This window comes from Anopheles gambiae, chromosome 2 (genome assembly GCF_943734735.2).
Source record: "Anopheles gambiae chromosome 2, idAnoGambNW_F1_1, whole genome shotgun sequence".
Taxonomy (NCBI): domain Eukaryota; kingdom Metazoa; phylum Arthropoda; class Insecta; order Diptera; family Culicidae; genus Anopheles; species Anopheles gambiae.
Window position 1 is genome coordinate 106,049,601 of NC_064601.1, and position 20,632 is coordinate 106,070,232.

General features: G+C 42.7%; 1 protein-coding gene across 4 annotated transcripts in view; it reads right to left on the reverse strand.

Annotated features, from left to right (window-relative positions):
* Positions 1 to 532: 532 nt before the first annotated feature.
* The window catches only part of LOC3290216 (uncharacterized), a 109,152-nt gene continuing 89,052 nt past the window's right edge, over positions 533 to 20,632 (reverse strand). For 2 of the 4 annotated variants that reach the window (XM_061646663.1, XM_061646662.1), the window contains exons 7-9: positions 17,658 to 17,855; positions 14,853 to 15,265; positions 533 to 3,570 (exon numbers count right to left, since the gene is read on the reverse strand). In XM_061646663.1, the coding sequence (XP_061502647.1) occupies positions 3,483 to 3,570; positions 14,853 to 15,265; positions 17,658 to 17,855 (699 nt within the window). In that variant the 3' untranslated portion in view covers positions 533 to 3,482. Of the gene's footprint in view, positions 7,561 to 14,852; positions 15,266 to 17,657; positions 17,856 to 20,632 lie in introns of all 4 variants that reach the window. The other 2 variants (XM_061646665.1, XM_061646666.1) reach the window with 2 other exon arrangements.

Consider the following 20,632-nt stretch of genomic DNA (forward strand, 5'->3'; position numbering starts at 1 on the left):
CTCACTTGGTAGTCGACGCAAGTAAGACGTAAGTAAGTAAGATAAAAGTAAGTGAGGGCCGGTCTGGTGGTACAGTCGTCAACTCGTACGACGTAACAACATGTCCGTCATGGGTTCAAGTCCCGAATAGACCGTGCCCCCATACGTAGGACTGACTATCCTGCTATGGTAACAATAAGTCACTGAAAGCCAAGCTCACTTCACTAGTGGGTACAGGCACAGGCAGGCCTTGACCGACAGCGGTTGTTGTGCCAAAGAAGAAGAAGAAGAAGAAGAAGAAGAAGAAGTAAGATAAAAAGGAAGGTCTTCGAAATTGTGGAGATTTCTGTACTTGCCGACAGAGGGCATTGCATCGATTGTTTGTTATTGCAGACTGGTGGTACTAAGTTTATATACTCATTCTTTTTAGTACAAACTATTGATCTGATACTTACCTTCCCGCAATACAAGTAAATTACCCGCTCCTTGGTTTTTACTTCTTTAGTCATTTTCTCAATACTTGCAATCTGAACAGGACAACAACATCAAACGGTATGTTAAAATACTATCTGATGGTTTGTTTATTTACTTCTTATGGTTTGAATTCCGCTGTATCGCATCGCAATCGTCCCGGATCAGTAACCGGCAAGAGGTGCGTGGGTAGATTGGGTGATAGTAGTTCTGTTACATAAAAGTGTGCACATTAAAAGTGGTGTCGTATCTAGTCAGGCTTAACGATACTTGCAAAGAACCTGCACCTGCGTTCTCTGAGTGATACGAACGTTACATGAGTATGATCACGCTCATTAGTAGCGAATTGGTTTACACGTTTTCGTAGTTTCATTGCCGCAACAAACAGGGACATCAGTTTAAATCTGCTACTTCTAAACGTTACACTATGTTTACTGTACCATATATTCATCTTTGTTTTCTTTCTAACTGGATTTTTTTGTCATATTTTTTTTTGTTCATGGATCTATTCTCCCTCACTTTATGTATCGCGAAACGTGAATCACAATGAAGTCAAGTCGTGGGAGAGTGATCTGTATGTTTGCTCTACCGGTACGCAAATTGGTTTTCACAGTAATGGTCCTCGTTGTTTTTGGTTTTTGGTTGATAGTGATTTCTTTAATGTTATAATGAGTTGCACGATAGTAAAGAGTTATAGATACAGCATAGAACAATGGGTATAGTTTAAAAGTGTTCCAAACAACAACGATAGGTTTTGGAGAAAGATGGAGAAGTGACTTGTTTCCCAGGGAATTTTCAGGGAAGGATTATAAGACGCTAGCCGTAGAATAGTTGTAACACGTGTACAACCGATAGCACGTTAGACAACGATAGGTGTGAGTGTTAGGATTTACGAAGAGAATCGCACAACTGGAGATATGTTTAACGGTGCAGACAGAAAGAGAGAAGGGAAGTGGAAAGATTAACGATTGATTTTTTTTTACAGTTTTGTACGAGATTGCTAATTTAACTGGTGTTTTTTTCGCTTCCTTTTCGTAAGACAGGGAGGTTAGCTTGATGATACCTGGGGATCATCGATTAAACTTCTTCGACACGCGGCCCTGGCCAGGCTACTCACAGGAGAGTGTAGTGTTAAGGCTTAGTTGCATAGTGGTATGCTTAGAATATCGTCCGGGGCTTTTCCTATTCCGGGGGTGTTGGTTTCGTTATTATTTGTTTTTACTAACCTAACATTCAACTTTGATATTGTTGGGTTGTTAGGGTGATGCTAACAGAGTGCTAATGTTTTTCCTCCACTTTTCCCAATTCAACAATTGCTATATGTTATGAACATTCATTGAACAATTTTTCGGTTTTTATGTACACACAATAGGGTACTCTTGATTCTCGCAAAAGACATTCGAAAGTTATATGGTTTTGCTTATTATTTCTTTCACATATCCCCGCCCAGGTGTTTAGTACACGTTCCATGAAAAGTTGCTAATCAGACATTGAATCAGTTACACAAATCGGTACTAGAACGCTACTTGAATATGTTCATGTGTTTAAAACTGTCTATTTTCCCTACCGATAGTGATCTCATTTCAGCTGTCTGATCACTGCCTGTGTGAATTTATGAGCGCACTCTGTACGAAGGTTTATGGAGGGATTTACCGAAACAAGACACAAAGTGGTCCCGTGTCATATATAAAATGTATCAATGGTTTTATCCTTATGCTTAGTTTCCTTCAAACTTTTTTTTTGCTGTTTTTTTCTATTTTCGTTTAGAAATTCAGTATTATACTTACGAACTGCTAGCCCATGTAAAAGACTTACGTTTAGTACATTTACTTAGTACAATACAGTATGTAACACTGACTGACAGAGGTCGGCTCAAAGTGGCCACGGGAGCCGGGAAGGAACTGTGTTGACACTGGTAGTTTGTTTTGTGGTGTAGTCGTTGTAAATTGACAATCATGTAGCCAATGCATAACCATAGCTAAATAGACAGCGGAATCCATATGTAGGGTACTTTCTCTTGGATGTTTTAGTACTACTGCTTGCTTACTCTACCTCCAGCCACGATAATACGCGAGAGCATTTCTTTGTTGAGTTATTTTTGGAGGAAACATTATTGTCTCTTCAACATATAACATGCATGCATTTCCTTTCACATTTTAACATTTGGTTCTGTGTGACAATATCTTCCCTCTGCACTTCTCTTTGATGCAGTTTATAAAAAAAAACTAATAGTGATTTTAGTGCAACTTCAATCAACGCTTCATTTATTATGCTACTTTTTGTGCGTCAAATTTTAGCCCCCAATCAGTGAAATAATGACACCACTAATTGGCACGTCTCCTCTAGTGACGAGCGAAGGGCCCGCCACATTTTTCCCCGTGCTTTCATCACATTGATTGGTATGTTGAACTCACAAAAACACTTTTCCGATGGTAAAAACGAGAAAGATTACCATAAATAAAACCCAACTCTCAATGGTGCGCGAACATTCGCCATTCGTCAAATAAAACTACAGCCAACGATCGGCTGGCCGCTTCGTTTTCGTTTGCTAATTATCACTTGCCTTCGTCCGTTGTCCGCTGGTTGTTTTGAATCATTGCACGTTTCACGCCGCGGTACTATTAATTCAACTCCCGAAGAGGATTTCTACCGACACGTCCGGGAGCATCATGAAGGATCGCCGTTACAGGCTCGATGAAAAGCTCGCCCTCGAAAACCGAGCGTCATTCATTATCAGCTAGGTAAATATTTACACTTGAAATTAAACCGTCTCCATCGAGGTTCGTGGTGAAAACAGAGAGATTCCATTTCCAAAAAAAGGGATTCCCTTTTTGTTCGAGGTGCCAGTAAGCCTTTCGAGATATTTGAATCATTTTTTTTGGATCTCTCCTCAATGGACGTGATTTTCCCGGAGGGATGTCATTCCGTTCCGGCCATTGATTTGTTATTTTAGTTAAATTGGTAAATTGAAACAATTTGCAATTACACTGTCGATCTGTCTCCATCTGTTGGCACTGACGCTCCGGTAGCGTTTAATAGCGCTCCTTATCTAACGGCTCATCTGTGGAGCTTGTGCTAGCGACGTCCGTCTCGACCGTCGGGTTCTTCTCGAGCTGTTTGCTAATGATGACAATGTTGTTTTGTTTTTGTTTGCCCAAGTAGATGACCATCAACCGGTTGCAAAACCAGCAGTGTGAGTGTGTGTGAAGGGGAGAAATGGAAAATTAATTCAATTACACTGGCAAGCTCCAAATCAGTCCTCATTGCGATGACAGGGCTGCGGGAAGTGACATAAGCAGGGAAGTTTTGAAGCTTTTTTCTTCTGTTTTGGCTTCTTGTTGCTTAAAAGTCTACGACTACCGTTCTATGTATTTGTTTTTCTATATGGTTTGTCAAGCAGTATTTTCCAAGCAAAAGAAATAGCATGAAAACGGAAATGGCAATGACAGGCGTAAGCTTGAAGAACGGGCTCTAGCGCTAGGGGAAACATCATCACTAGGCGTTTGTTTGTCTGTCGTCGAGGGTTTTCCATGATTGACAGGGGCAGGTACACAATGACATGCTGAATGTTTGACACTTTCTCGACACCCGGAATTCAGAAGGGGCTGATGAGTAACAGATACCGGACAAGGTCAGGTGCTAATAGAATAGGAAATGTATACAAGCAGGATTTGAAGCTGAAAAAAACTCCCCAAAATAACGAGTGGGCAAATATCGAAGTTTTTCTTCTGTAATACGTCTGCAATACGTTCTCGGGTCAACTGATTTCTGATGCTGGCTTATTACTATTTTTTTTAAATTTAAATGTGGCTTTTGGATAAGTAGCATAGCATAACATAGCATTAACAGCTTTTAAAGATTAACTTGCTTAAAAATTAACCACGCATTAAGCGTCAATTGTAGCACTTGGTAAAGCAAATTGCATAGCTTCAGGCGTATGAAATGAAGTGTGTGTACTAACAAATAAAGCTTATTATAAATATATGTCTAAATACTAGGATTACATCATATTATTAACGTAAATAATAGTCTCAATACTACTTTGCTCTAAACGAACACGAATTACTTACTATAATAAATGAAAACTATCAAATATTAGGTAACAATGTTCTGAAATGAATAATGTAACCAAACATTTAATACAAAACAATTACACAAAATGTAATCATCAATGGTTTATCTATTTTCTCAGTTTTACTTGTACTGTTTAAAAATAGAAAATAACATAAATTTGATGAGGTTCAATTATCATTTAATTTAACCATTTAGCCGATGATGATGTAACAAATTGTTGCGATAATTTCATTTTATCTGGAAACATAAATATTGTCAGCATTTTCAATACATCTTTGTCCCCCGCGAACCATATCAATTTCATAAAGTACAAGCACTTATCTTCAAAACCGTGACGTGCCCAATAAAAGTGTCACTTTCGCTGGTGGACTCCCCCAAAGCCATTCACCAAGTCGTTTAAAAATGTTACAAAGTCCAATCGGTGTCGCTCGTTCCATCGCTCAGTTTTTGTTGTTTGCCATGCGTTCTCGAGAGAGCATTTTAGTTACTTTTTTTACAGCTTTTGTTCGCACAAACATCATCAGTCCAAAGTGGCCGCGAAAATGTATGCAAATCACGGTCAACTGAGCAGTCTGGCGCAGAGGATGCTGGGCAAAACTTTTCTTATCACTAGATTGGGGTATTTTTTTTGCAAGGTGTGGTTGGTTTGTTTGTTTTTTAGTACATCATTAAAAAAACGCTTCCCCGTGGGTGTATGATTTAGTGCAGCGGCATGGGCAAGCATCGAGAGCGGTCGCACGTCTGCAGCGAATGGGGTAGCGCAAACGATAATCCATCCAGCTCACAAGCACTGCGAGCCCAGCGGGCTTCATCACGATGGCAAATAGCACACCATTACGGACATCGGTGTTTGGGCTAGGACGACGAAGGTGCTACCAGGAATGATGGCGAGAAAGTTCATGAAGCATGTAAATGGTTGTAAAATTGTGGTGTGCTACAGCGAGCCTTTTTTGCCTTTGTCTGACCATTCGGCTTTGCTAGATTGTTGCAAATTGCTCCATTCGTCGAGCGGATATGCTGTATCAAAAAGAGTTCCGAAAGAGCTGGAAAAGTTTTATGACGCTTCCGCGCTATGGTGCTGCATTATCGTTGGGGTTTTGATTTAAATAAATGCCACTGCATGACTCGACGGTGGTGAAGATGAGATTTTCTTTCCGACTGTACTGTGTGGTCATGCCAAACCTTACAAAAAAAACCGTGCCAATGTGTAGTCAAGTGGTAGTACAAAACGAGGAAACGAGATATTTTTCCCCGGTGAAACACTCGCACCGAGAGCAGTTCAATGGAGACAATTTATGCTCTAATGGTACACATTGGGGCAATATATTGTACATGAAAATCGATGATTGCTCGTGGCAGAGGAGCTTGAAAGGGGTGGCACTTTGTATGATTTATCATTATGATTCGTTCCGGGGGCACGGCTTCCCATCGAGCACCAATGTTATGAGGTTGTATATGGACTTGCCACCTAAGTGTGCAGAGCATCCTTTAAAGAGTCATTTATCTTGCTGAATATTCATATGAAAGAGCTCCGACTGTTCCCACCGGTAAGTGTGAAAATACTTTTTGCACATGATACATGATCTCCCTTGGAGCTCCAATCAGGCAAATTTTCTGCTGAAAGAAATCTTTTTACAGAGCAAAGGTGAGAATTATGGCAAACATTTGTATTGCTTCTTTATAGCACGATGCCATACGTTTATTGTTTCGTCTCGCACTTAGTGTGGTCACGTATCTTTATTGTAGCAACTCGAAATCGGGACACAAACGGGTATATTCACATATCGTACGTAGGAAAATAAATAGGTCCGTTCGCTTCAGCTACCTTCCGACTTGCAGCTTCCTACTCAGCCTGTCCAGACTCCAGTCGAGCTTAGTAGCTTAGAGGTTTAGAAGCAAGGGCTTCTGCTAGTGGTTGCTGCTGCTGCTGCCGTTGCTGCTGCTGGGTTTGCACAAGCATCTCGGAGAACCACAATATGATCTCAAAGACATTGATACTGATATAAAATTTGCTTACCGGTTATAACTATTAGTACACACGCAAACACACACATACATTCATACGTACGTCTTACACAGTTGATTCGTGTTTGGTCTATACTTGCTAAACGATACAATTGGTTCCCTTTTGCTGCTCGACTATAATCAGTTCTATCACGAGTACTAAATTCGAAAGGTACGAAAAACGGTGATCGGTTCCAATAACATTACGAAACTTTAAATTTCTTCCTGATGTATGAGTATTAACAGGAAAATGAAATGATTGAAGAGAAGATCCTACTAAAATATACGCATTCCTGCTACTGATAATGTCATACAATTTCGCGTGAACATGCTGGTACTAGATTGATGGCACTCGATTGCTAGTATCTATGGTTCGTTTGTTCGTTTCTATCATAAAAGCGAAGTTTTGGTTTGAAATGCCGGATGAGCTACAGGTTTGATCCGTCAAGTAAGGTTGATAAACTGGCAGCCGTTTGTGGCAGCCTCAGTCACTGCACGTGGTTTAGTCCGATAACGATCACATTAAAGCTCGGTTCGGTTGAGGTTGTCAAGGAAACCAATGGAAACTCAGCACCGTGGTAAGGATCGATCTGGTTTTGTGGCATGGGGGCCAGTTACGGAGAGTGCTCTTGATCCTTCTGCTACACACATTTAGCTACTAGAGAGATGCGATAGATTCCTGTCTTGGCATTGGTCCTGAACTATCCGTCCCTTCTTCGGTCAATCTTCGTATCCCTAGCCCTGCTTCGGTTGGTTGCATTTTAAAAAGGGGAAAAACAATATATCAAATTGTTCTATACTTTGCAACTATCAAGTGTATAAAACAGTTTTATATAATTCTAAGTATCTCTTAGTATCTCTAAACGGGCCCTTCTTGGTTGGGGTTTCTATTTGTTCCATTCAGGTTATTCCTCTATCCTCAAACTATCACACCTTTGAACGCTTGTCCGATGAAAATAGAGTCGAAATGAGCTTTCTACTAAGTCCCTAGCTGTCTTTACTCGTTCCTTTACTTTGTATCGATTTTATAATCTATTTTATAAAACAATCAGTGGTGTAAATAAGAAAACAGGCCGAATTTCGTTTGAGTGTTTGTGCGTTTGTGCAAAGGAATGCAATGCAATGGAGAGAAAGAGAAAAAGAGAGAAAGAGAAAGAGAAAGAAAAGAGAAAGAAAGTAAGAAGAAAAAAGTTATGATTAGTTTTAGGCTCGCAGGTGCAGATGGCGTTACATTTGTCAAAGCGGGTTTTGCGATAGGGAGGGATGTGGAATGAATATTTTTCAAAGCCTAATTATTTACACACCACAGGATACGTGAACACGAATACTAAAACGTTAAACCAAAAATAAATGATAAAAAATGATTATAAATGCTCAAAATATTTAGCCTACACAAAAGAACGAATACTTCGGGTGAAATTGACATGAAGAGCTGAACAAACGATCAGTCGGTATGCACGAGTGGTTTCAATGTTTAGTTCCGTTTTGAGTCCTGCATGTCTATCCGGAGCACGCTCTATTTGCTACATTCAAACTCTCTTCAAGCACTAGAAATCTAAGTCTACCGTAAACCGGTTTGGGTCACTTGATTGGCCCCTGGCAGGTATGCAATCAGGTGCATTGTGCTGAATGTGCAGCGTTTCTCTTGCGATAATGCTCTTGCAACGGCAATAGCAGCAGCAGCAGCAGCAGCAGTTGATGATAGTTGATGCCGACCTTCATCCGTAAGAGGATTACGAAAATAATTGGCTTCAGGGTTCGGTTGGTTGGTGCGGAATGGTGGCGGCATTGCGCAGCGAGCAGCGTGCGATCGCTTCCGATGCAATGCATTGTCGTGTCGAATGGCACCTGGTCAAGCTTGGTAATCTCCTTTGGGAGGATGGAAGGGAACTCCCGCTGGCGGTGGCACCGTTTATCCTGCCAGCGAGCACGCAACGGTGGTTAAGGATCAAACCGGCCTGCAACGCTTCAAGTGGGTGCCGACAGCAAGCGTTACTCCCCAAACCATCGCCCTGTGACGGTGCGGTTGTGCTAATTAGGTTGCACCGCATTACTGTGACGAACGTTCGATTTAGCGAAACCGTTCGGATGAGGATGGCTTGCGATGGCATCTTTAAACAAGGCTATGTTGGTTGCAGTTGGCTCAAGCTCATTCCGTGCAGTGTTATCGCACCTGGGAGGATGTTGCAATTGCCTTCACATTGTTCCCGATTGGTTTATTTCATTGCAAGGATTGTTTGGTTTGGGGTAGGTGTGCTAATAGCTGGAAACGGTTCGAAGTATGCTACAGCCATACTGAAGGCGAGCGCACTGGAAAGAGCTTGGCAAATAGCAGGGTTTACGACGATAGTAAATGCTTGGTTGTTTGCATTTTATTCATTGCCAGTGTAACGACAACAGATCTTTGCTGGGCTGTTTATGGGGGTTTCTTCTTTGAAGTTAATTAACTGCGATGGATGATCAAATATTCATTGGAATAATTCGTATAAATTCAGAATATTGTACTTATTCATCTATGGTTGAGGCAGCTTATTGCCCTTGTCTGAATTTGGCTGAATCTAAAAATTTATTTATCAAAAAAACTTATCGCAAATCAGTATGCGCTAATAAATTGTTCATAAGAACCAATAACATTAAATTGTTTTAATTAAACACTCAAAAATATGTGCCTTTCATTTCCAATGCTCGCCACCAAGCGCAATTATACATAAAGTTTATTTGCCTGTAATTTTCACCCCTATTAACTCCGCATTTGCCAGATTTCCCATTCAATCTTAAAGCTTTCCTTCGCCCCAGAAAACAAACAAACCACGACGTAGGAAATAGTTGCGGCAAACAAAAAACCCACGACAACGATCGACAATCACGGCAGAGTGAAATGGGCACAGAATGGTACCGAAAGTATCCGTTTCTAATTTCTTAAACGTTCTCGTGCCACTCGCAACCAAGGAGGGCATTGCTACTCAACGGCAGAAGCAAACCACACACATACTCACACACACACACTGCCTCAGTCAACGAGAAACAGACCCCATAACCTAAAGTTTATCACAATTGGGCACACTAATGGTGCAAATGGTGGTGGGAAAATCGTGCCTTTGCTTCGGGGTTTCCCATCGCCGCTAAATGGAGGTTTGTTTTTAGCCTGCAAAAGGACCGGTTTCGGTTTTGGGTTTGGGTCGATTTGCTGCTAAAAGAACTTGCTTTCGTTCCATATTATCCCAGCCCCTCCACGATCAACACGGTGTGCATTAGCACAATGTCTTTGCTGGTTTCCCTTCTCATCCCTGTGCCATTGGTTGGTGGAGGGAAACAGCGGAAAAGCTCGTCCCATCTTTTGTACACTTTTAAAGCTCACATTCAGCAGTGGCGGTACACGGTAACAACGGATGCACACACGTGTGTGTATGTGTGTGTGTGTACTGATTTGCGCCCAAGGCAAGGGGAATATTTGCGAAGCATTTCAGCGACAGCAGCCAGCGACTAACAACAAGCGTGTGTGAGCGCTCGCGCGACCGGATAATAATGCTGTAATCGAAATCCGGTCAAGTACACGGATGCTTCCCGCTCGCTGGCAGCGCTAACGGAATTGCCATTTCGCCAAGTGCCTTCACTTGACGTGGCGTGAAGTGGTTCGTGGGGCGGTGGGCAAATCGAGCCTCGAGTATAGTGGGTCGCTTTTACACTCACCCGGCAAAGGTACCCTTGGGTGGCTCGAAAACCGGACGGATGCTTTCTACATTCGATTTCGCGTCGCCTCCTCGAGCACGTTATTGCAGCGGAGGCACCGCACGACATTGCCATTCTTATCGGGTGTCATTGGAGTTACATGTCATTGGGCTGAGGTTGAAGGAGAATAAGAATAAGACACACACTAAAAAAACAGAAACCCCCTTGCTAACCGACTCTCGTGCACGGAGAAAATTGCTTTACCCACTTTTCCTTCACTGGAGCGGATGCATTAATTTCCGTAGCGTGACACGTTTCGCTGTTCCCCCGGGATCATATGGGTGTAGAATTTACTTTTAGTCTTACACAGGATATGCCGAGTTCTAGGATAAGTGCACTCGCAAAGCACAGCTTTAGACTTCCGTCCGCTCCGCTGGCCAGTGTGTTTGTGTGAGTGTGCCATGCGGGGAAAATCAAGACGGCAGGAAATGAGGAAGGATTTATTGCATTAAACCTCGTCGTAGTTTGCAGCAAATATGTACTATGTTTGTACTAGCGTATGAAATTATGCTGCAAACTGATGGATCGCAAATAGAGATTACTGTGCAGAGATTCGTTGCAACTTTGTAGACTGTCTTGTAGAGGTATTGCATGTTAGAACAAAGCATTAGAATGTATGGTGTCTGGTTGGGAGAGTGGTAGTGATCTATTCTGTGCAAGCTTAATTCAATTCTGTTGCGCATCATATGGTATAAAGCAGGCATGTGTGCTTTTTGTGTTGTTTATTTTAAACCCAACATGAAAGCCGACATGACGCTACTAAGCAATATTTCATTCAAACGCAACGTTGTGATAAGTTCACTTTTAATTTAAAATTTGCAAGATTTTAGTTAGTGGAGCATTGGATGAAACTGAATTAGCTGAAGAAGCTATCAAATCCATAACAAGATTCACTATTTAATCCATTGAATACTAGGAAACTATTCCAACAGGTGGCGCTGTGCAATTAATGTTGTTTTATTGAATATTAATAATAAGGATTGTTTTTGAGCATCGATGATTGTTAATGTAATCGATGTTGAACTGATCAATAATTTAATTAAATTTAGTTTTTAAAAATTAGATGTTTTTGATTAAACGCCAACTTTATTTAGTAAATAATGCTATCAAAATGACCGCAAAACAATTATTTTGATTGCGATGCACGAAAGATGTTACTTAATTTTCAGAAAACGAATGCTAGTCCAATCGATGGCTGATGGCGTTCTACGTGATTGGGGAAAGATTTAAAAGCTGATTTCAAACTGGTTTGATTTAAGATTGGAATATTTTGGTTTCTAGATTTCAATTTAAAACAATCTTTCAAGAAAAATCGGTCTTAAAGACGTCCCAGAATGATATTTCTGAGCAAGTATGCTACAAAAACACAAACTAACTCGTCGGATCTACATCTTGAAGTTGAAATGAGTGTTTTTGGGGCTTAGAATTTTAAAGCCTTTGCCGGGATACCGGAGAAGGATGTTCCAGGAAAAAGGTCATACCTAAGGGCCACAATGATAATCCACAATCGTGCCACTTCATCGAGCCAAGCACCATGTAATCCCGGTGCAGAATGTGAAACAAAATCCGCTTGCCGAAAACAAACCCCAAGAGCTACCCGAGAGTCGTTTCTTGTACAACTCACACACACACACACACACACACACACAGAGCAGATGGTCGTTCTGGGTCCGGGAAAGGATAGTTTACATATTTTCGTTTCGTGATTTGCATAATTGAATTTCGTCGAAAGCTTGCGGCAAAGATCAACCTCTCAGCGCGTTGGCGAAAAGCTAGGCTCGGCCGATGGTGGCGATGGTTGCTTAACCTCGACAGCAAGGCCGGTTTGACAATTTGATGATTTGGATGCATATCGGAAAATAAGGGCGATAAGAATGTACCGTACCGGGGTCTGGATGGAGGCCATGGAGTATGGCAGCGAGGCTTCACAGAGTAACCGCAAAATGGAGAACCCGTCCGATCGATGGGGGAACGAATTCGTCACTGTTATTTTTACGGACGACGGCAACGACAACAACGACGGTTTTGCCACAGAAAAGGAAACCACTCGGCGTTTGATTATCCTTGTTTGAGTCGAGCTCGGGTCAAGTGGACGGTGCCCGGGTATTTGCGTTAAGGGCATTCCGGGAAAGTGGAATCCAACCTGTACATATCCGTTCGCCTCCCCCCCCCCCCCATTTTTTTGTTGATCCCGGATGTACATTAATCGAAAAGCTGAAAATGTGACCCCGCCGAACCTACTCTTACGCTTCGATGGATGATGGCACTGACTGACATTCAGGTTACAGAATTGACAAGTCACAGACAGACAGGAAGGGTGGTAGACGTACGCAGCGACATAAATGTAATACGTATAGAGCTGGAAATGGAAGCACATTGCGAAAAGCAAGAAGAACCTCTTGATGGCCAATGGATGATGTACAAAGCGGGTGGACGTGAAGAAATGAAATCCCCGTTCAGAGAAATCCCCGCAAAGCTGCAAACCCAAGATCAAGCCCAGCGTCCCAGCGTAGTTCCCGGTTGAAGTGGTCCACACCGCTCAGCAGCGTTCGTTGGTCGTCAGATAAAACATAAGTCGTTGTTGGGGCAAATAAAGAAACGACCAAAAATCCACCCCAAAATAAACCTATCTCATCATCCGAATGGTCAATTCGGATGGACCGTTAGGGATTGCGGTCGGTCAGAGTATTCTTGTGTGTGTGTCTGTATGTGAGTGTGTTATATTGTAGTCTATTTCTTCTTCTTCCCCTTCAAGAACGATATTTGATTTGCCGATGGAACATGATCGGGGAAAATGTCATTCCCTTTCCCCAGCGGGTATACTGGCCAATCGAATCATCTTCACGAAGTCAATACATTTAGCAGTATTGTTTACCACCTCGATGATGCCCGGCACGCTCGGAAGGGATCCCGAGAAACGGGAATCAAATGGGATCAAAGCGCCAACGAGAGAAGCCACCATCGGCATGGTTCAGTGCAGTAAAAGGTGAGGGATTTGTTCGATTTAAGCAAAAAGTGCTACATTACAGCTCCCTGGAGTGCTGTGAGAGCACAGTTTGGAAAACGATAGAAATAACCTGTCTTTTTTTTTACTTTGATTGTATCACCGAATGGGCCGAAGCTCAAGCCACTGAAAAGGTCACCCAACTCGATAGAGAAATGGGGAATTAAGTTGTTCTTTTCTGCGTCTACGTTCGTATTTATCGTGGCTGGGGGATAGTAACACTTTGGTTGGCAATTTTGCTAATTTTTTGTTGCATCTGTAATTGGGAGTGATAAAATGGGCGATTTGTATGTATGCTACGGTGGCTGCGAGCAACAAGTTTTGAGATACTTTAAGACATGTTTTTACTTCCCCGTTTCAAATATGATTACAGTCACAGTGTGTGTTCGTTTGTTTCTTTTTTCGAATGTTTGCTCTTCAAAAAATAGTTATTATTGAAGAATAGAGTAGCTGAAACATTAAATATTATTTTCTCTCCTTGTATATGAATATAAAAAATGCAGTTACGGTTATATCCTTTTCTTCAGTCACCAGACTACCCTTAGATCTTGCCTAGTATTTGCATGCAAACTTTAATTGTTAACAGTTTTGGGGAAAATAATTACGAACATGATTCAAACAGTCAACAACACACGCTAGCGTTTAGTATTCGATGTCACAGTTTTTTTAGTTTCTGTTGTGGATTTCATCTCGCTTAAAATGCATACTACATGAAGAATGCTCATCAGGTTGGCAACAATTTTGAAGCGTCAAGCAACTAATCAAAAAATCATGGTAAATAATTTAATAATTTTAAACTCCAAACTGTCACAGAGGACTAGTTGGAACGTTATGCCATGCGGATTGCATACCTTTTGGCGCGTTGGTCATGGAAGCTAAAAACTGTATGAAAATAACAATCCGTTTCGATCATTTCCATTCGAGTTGAACTTCTGTTTGACTCTTTGCTTAGTTATTTGACGCTTCACGCTCTAGCAACTGTACTGGAAATGGGTTAACGCGTCCTAGACTACGCGGCTAAAGCATTAGCAAAAGGGAACCAACACTGAAGGAATGTTGTTTGTTAAGGACTCTACGGTATGAAATAGCACGTTCACTACTATTTACAGACGTCGCTTGAAGTGATCCGCTGTTGGGGAAAAGAAATATTACATCGTATTCTCTCTATTTTCTCTCATTTTCTCAGCGCTTTCCTGTCAAGTTGATCACTTCAATCGTCTTGAAAGCTGCATTACCACTAATACGGTTCGGTATGAAACATTTCTACAGCGTTGTATTTAGTTTTTAGCGGCCTGGCCGCTCTTTTGCTCTAAACTGTACAGTGGCCGGCCGGCTGGGCAAACACAAAAGCGGCAGCAAACGGCAAACGCACCGCAGCCGGCAGCGCGTTTGAAGATTGGTGTTATGCTACACAGGACAGCGCACGCAGGGTGTAGGGATGTTTCATGAAACATGGTTGGTCAACTGCTGTTCTATACACACATGGCACAGACGCAAACAGGGAATGGGTGGGTGAGCAAAAGCAAAGTACGCTCTCGGATGGGAGAAGGCGGCGGGAAGTTGGGCAAAAGTAAAGCTGGCAATACATTACAGGAATTCTTCCTCGTGCGGTGGCGACGGTCCGGACACCGAGAGTGTCGGCAGGTTGGACAGCTTCGGCGTCGGCTTGACGATCCCTGCCGCCGCTGCGGTGGCACTGGCTGTGACAGTGGCGGCGGACGCTGCTCCCACCGCCGGTTTGCTGCCGATCGCGACCGGCACACCGACCGTGACGAGCGTTGGCGTCGTGCCGACGACGACCGGTACCGCACCGGGCGTCACGGTCGGTACTGGGACCGGGACGGGTACGGTGACCGCGGCCGGCTCCTTGTGACACTCCACCATCTCGATCGAGTCCTGCCGGAGCGACTTTTTCCGCCGCGCGTTACTTGCCGAATGGGCGGACGTACCGTTGCCCGTCGTGCTGTCTTCCGTCTCCCACTCGGGATACTCGGAGAAGCGCCGCTGTGAAGAGCCAAACGGACAGAGATATTTAGTGCGGTGCAATCAAACCAGTAACGAGTGGGTAGTAGGTGGGGAGAGGGGTATGTTGGGGAAGCCTGGGAGCTTTAGAGCGGAAAAAGGACATTTATTTATTCGGAACAGTGGTTCAATGGCGACGCCGCGTTCCATATCTGCTGCGAAAACAAGAGAGAGAGAGAGTGTTGAAGTGTTACACACACACACATACACACACATTAGTGCACACCTCGTGTCAATGGTGGTGTTGGAGTGGTGTGGGGTGTGTAGGGGAACAGGGATCGGTGGTTTGCGGTGACACAAGGGCTTTACATCTAGTACACTCAACACACAAAAAAACATAGAAACGCACGCACACACGGAAGGAAGGAAAACACTCGCGGGGAACGATTCTACTGCGGGGTGAAACATACAGCGACATTTTGGGTCGTGGGGCGTGGTGGGGTGTGTGTGTGTTGGTGGGTGGTAGGGGTGGAGGATTATGGTGAAATAACACTACAACTGGTGAGTCGGTCGGTTGATGGATGCTGCCGATCGAATCGAACCCGTGCAAACTCTACACACTCTACGTCCTTCGCTTGAGAGACGCCGCTCCTAATGGACTTGGTTGGTGTGCGACGCGGTGCAAAACCCTACTTCGATCGAGGCTACGGTATTTGATGAACTTATTTCCACGAGCGAGGAACTACGGATTGGGATGCTTCATTTGTTCTGCTTTTGAAGGGCATCAGGAAGGGCTACAGAGCTGACTAGTTGTATACCAATGTAAAGGATTTTGATAGCGTAAAGCTTTATAACTTCGAATACAGCAAGGATCATGAGATTTAGATTACGTGGAATGAAAACCAGACGTTGAAAACATGTGACAATTGTATTTAATTAATTAATTTAAAATACTTCATACAATTCTCGGTGTGTGCAGCAGTTCAAGTGTTGCAGTTTCAAGAGATATTTTAAGGCCGGGTGACATTGTCCGTAATCGCTAGTATAATTTCGATATTCACTAGCGCATCTGGCGGCGACTGATGGAAGCTTGTTTTGGTCATCGAGGGACTGGTCGTGCCGGATCTCAAATTTAAGCAGTTTTTTAACAGCTTTTTTTATCCGAAAACGACTGAAATGCATACAGAACATGTGTATCTACCTTTTACAAAACTTTTCCAGTCCAGTTTAAGTAAAAAACATGGAAAAATAACATATTGTCTGAAGCGGTTCTAAATTGTTTGACAAAATGCAAAATGCCCGCCAGATGGGCTAGTGAAAATCGAAATTATACTAGAGAGTACGGACAATGTACCCCGGCCTTAATAGTTGACTAAAGCTATCAAAAATTGGAAACCGACATGGCAAACAGTGAAAACTTTTTGTTTCCCAATAGGTCAACAGTTAAATAGTGATGCTCATGAAGTACTGAAATCATTTCAGAAACAAATTTAAAATTAGTTGCTTTATAATATGAAGGTGTATGTTTGTGTTTAATGGATTTTAGTAAATTTTGGATTATAGGGTTTATTTGATTCATTGCATTGAGTTGATAGCTTGGTTGATTTAACAAGGTAAGCAGCTCAATTTCCGATAATGGAAAATGTCAATTTGTAAGCTTTTATTTAAAAAAAATACAATTTCAACGCACAACGTGTGGAGAAAGAAATCAATAACACATTTATGATACAACATCAAAATTGATTACAAATGAGAACAATAATTTTGATATATTCCGAATTGAATCAATACACATATTTGACATATTCGTGCAAAGTGACGCTTTTACGTTGTGACAGCAGAGAAGCATCCCCTTGGGGGCCGCTCAGTGATTGCTGGTGCTACCATTGTCTTTGTGTGTTGGGAGGGTGTGAAAAAGAGCGAAAGGCTTTAAATGACATGGCAACCTGTTGATTTGTGCTTTAAGTGTTTAAGATTTGTGCACACGGTACGGTGGAGCACTTCAAAAACGGTGGATCGGGAGCGAATGTGTCAATTGCAAACGTTTAAAACTCCACATTCGCATGAATGCTTACACAGGGAAAAGTGGTTTTGACTAGAAGCACTTCAGTAACGTAATAAAAAAAAACACTTAAAAACCAGAATGGTGAGGTGGATTTTATTTCCATTGTGTAGGATAAGCAGCACAATAGAGAAAGCTTCCGAAAAACGGTGGGTGACAAACAAACAAACAATCAAATAAACAACACACAGACACACAAAGCTAATTAAGTCACACTCAACAGTGTTTGTAACCCAGACAGATAGAGCGACAGATATGGAGAGATAGAGAGAGAGAGAGAGAGAGAGAGAGCGCCAAAGAGTGAGGCGTGGTGGTGGTGAGGTACGGAACATCAACAACAAAACAACGAAACACAAACAGCAGCACACTCACCTGTCGCTCGGAGGCCGACACGTTCTCGGCACTCTTGGCCTTCCGGCAGAGGACACTCTGCGAGCCGTACCGTCGGATGAACTCGATCGAGTCGAACCCTTTGCCCTCGGACGACACGAAGATGGCCGAGTTGATACGGGCCCGGGTGCAACGTTCCGAGATCACCGAGGAGGGCTCCTCCGGCCACGGATGGTAAGGCTGCCGAGCGGCGACCGCCCAACCCCGCAGGATGGGGCCACAAAAGGTGTGCCAGTGTGTGTGTGTGTGGGGGCGTGTGGGGTGGGTTAGGGTGAGGGTTGGTGTTTTTTGTTTTTTTTTTTGTTTTTGGTGCCAGTGCACAGAGAAGGTCGGCAAACCCGCAAACCCCAGGACACGTTGATCACCACGGATGGATTATTCCCGCAGTCCAGACGGTGACCGAATTCCAACCGTTCGGGGCGGGTGTGAGTCAGTGGCGGGTGGACATTTTTCGGGCGCAGGGAGAGAATCGAGCAGAAAACGAAATTAGTTTAGAGTGGCTTTAATTTGGTCGGCGGGCGCGGAATGTATGATTCCGGATGTGGTGAAGACAGGGGGAAAAACACAGAAAGAGTCAGAAATAGACAATAGATTAAATAGGTTGTGTCGGTGATTGGGTGTGTGTGTGTGATTGGGTGTGAATTGAATTGAGCAAGAGATATATAGAAGGAGAGAAAGAGCGTGAGCCGTTCATATAAAGACAGACAGAGCAGAGAGACAAAGAGCGACAGAGACAGAGCGAGACAGATACATAGAGGAAGAGTAGTGAGGGAGGTGAATCTCAGCAAAGCATAGAGAAAGGGTGTCGTTCCACTCTTCGACGAATGTGTCAAAATGTAATTGAAAGGAAAAGGTGACACATCACTAGTTAACGCTAGCGAGCGGGGTTTTGTCGTATAGGGCGGAAACGTGTAGGTAGGTAAAGCAAAACCAAAAAGCCAACGTGATGAAATGAGGGACGAGCAACAGGGTATATGGGGGTATGCTAGGGTTGTCTACTTGTGATTAAATATGTGGCCGCAGGGAGGGAAAAGAAGGAAAATCATTAAGCTGCTACCGGTTGAGCTGGTTGAGGTTTTGTGTGACATTCGGTATGAAGCAACTATTCGGGCAGATACGGAATCGATCTTGGATATGCAACACAGCTAGGCGAACAGGGGTGGACACGGAAAAAAAGCGAGGGGAGCGTTGCCTATGGAGAAAGCTTCAACGCCAACAGCTACAAGGGAGGAAGCAGCGCAACACTAACGGGGGAAAAGTTCAACAAAGCACTGAGCGGACGAAAATTGAAACACACTCACGCTAGGCCCACTGGGTGTATGTGTGCGCAGTTGCAAGTGTGTTTGTATGTGTGTGGATGTGTGGTTGTGGGTTGAAAGCGTGAGACAACTTTCGAAAGCGCAAGGTAACAGCGTTTTAAAACGCTTTTCTTTTTTTTTTTTTGGTACCAGCAACAGTAACAATATCGCACAAACGAGACTGCAAAGTTCGTGCATCGTTTGAATGAAGTTAATTGTAATTGTTCTGTACAAGCTTTGTGAAATTTCTAGCATATGTGCAACGCTCGTGTGTGCGTACGTGGTTTAAGCTTGTGCGAAAGGTAAAGTAGCAGGGTAGTAGGAAATGTCCTTTGTTTTTATTGTAACTCGATTCTGTGAAGGAAAATCAATACTAAGCCCAAGCGGTGAGAAAACGGACAAAACATTGCACGAAATTCAATCCGGCGATATTTGTTCGATGGGAAATGGGATGGAAAGTTTCCATGTTTCCATAAGCTGTGTGCTAAAACGGACCTTCGCACACTAAAAGGGTAGTAATTAAAAGGCTAAAAACGAAGGAATCTTTGGGTGTCGTTCTATACAAACAGTTCTAAAGACTTTAACTGTTCTATGTAGCTTTGTACAGAGATTAGGTTTCAAAAATGGAGGGAGATCTTTAATACATAGTTTATTGTTGGTATAGATGAAATCAAAAGCTTAATCTAGCCTTAATGACGTTTTTTTGTAAGTAAAAGTTCTGTTAGCAATATTATTCGTGAAAGCGATAACTGTATTTACCATAATTTACTAAGGTTTTAAGTATTAACAAAATATTGTTGGGTGAATGCATAAAACAGCATCAACATAAGATCACAATTGTAGTGAAATAAAATACTTTTGTTATTTGTACTGTAAATGTTATTAGAAGTTCTTCATTTATATCGGCTTCAGAAATACTATTTTTCAAATAAAACAAAATTTCAGTTTAGTCATTCGGGACCTGCAACAATTGTAATAGTACTCAAGCTTATTTCTATATGTCCTAGAAAAATAATTTGGTTTACTACTTTAACAATCTAGCGATCCTTTTATATACAATCGGTGTCATGAACTAAACTACAAACTACAAAACCCCCATCATTGCAAGCAAACACTAAGTAAATGCAATTTATTGTACAGCATTCATCTGCTACTATGAAACTCATGCCGTTTGATGGCAGATCGTTTGAAAATAACGACACTGAGTTAACCCCATTTTGGGATGGGGGATAAACTAATTCCTCAAAACTCATACCATCAACAGTGAGTGTCGGACCATTTCTCGCACGGTAAAAACCCTGCTACCATTGCAATTCCAACAGGGATGCATCATAGTCGATTGCCTTCGTACGGGCAACGAGCGTGCATGGTCTGTCCTGCAATTGGCACGTTTCTTCAAGCTAACTGCACCACAACACTGGGCACTCGTTAGTTTATGGGTTGCTGTGTGCATCCAGCTGACCAACTGGGCAGTCCGGTGGCGAGCAGAGCCGCTCTTGAAACAAGATAGACGGGCACTAGCAAAAGAGTGGATGCAGTTTTGTTGATCGAAGCAGGAGGTTGGGCCGATTAGCACGAGACGCATTCGACGAAAGAACTGAACTGTTTTGACATGGTGCTGAAGTTTTGCGGACGATGTGCCGAATGAAGCCAATCAAT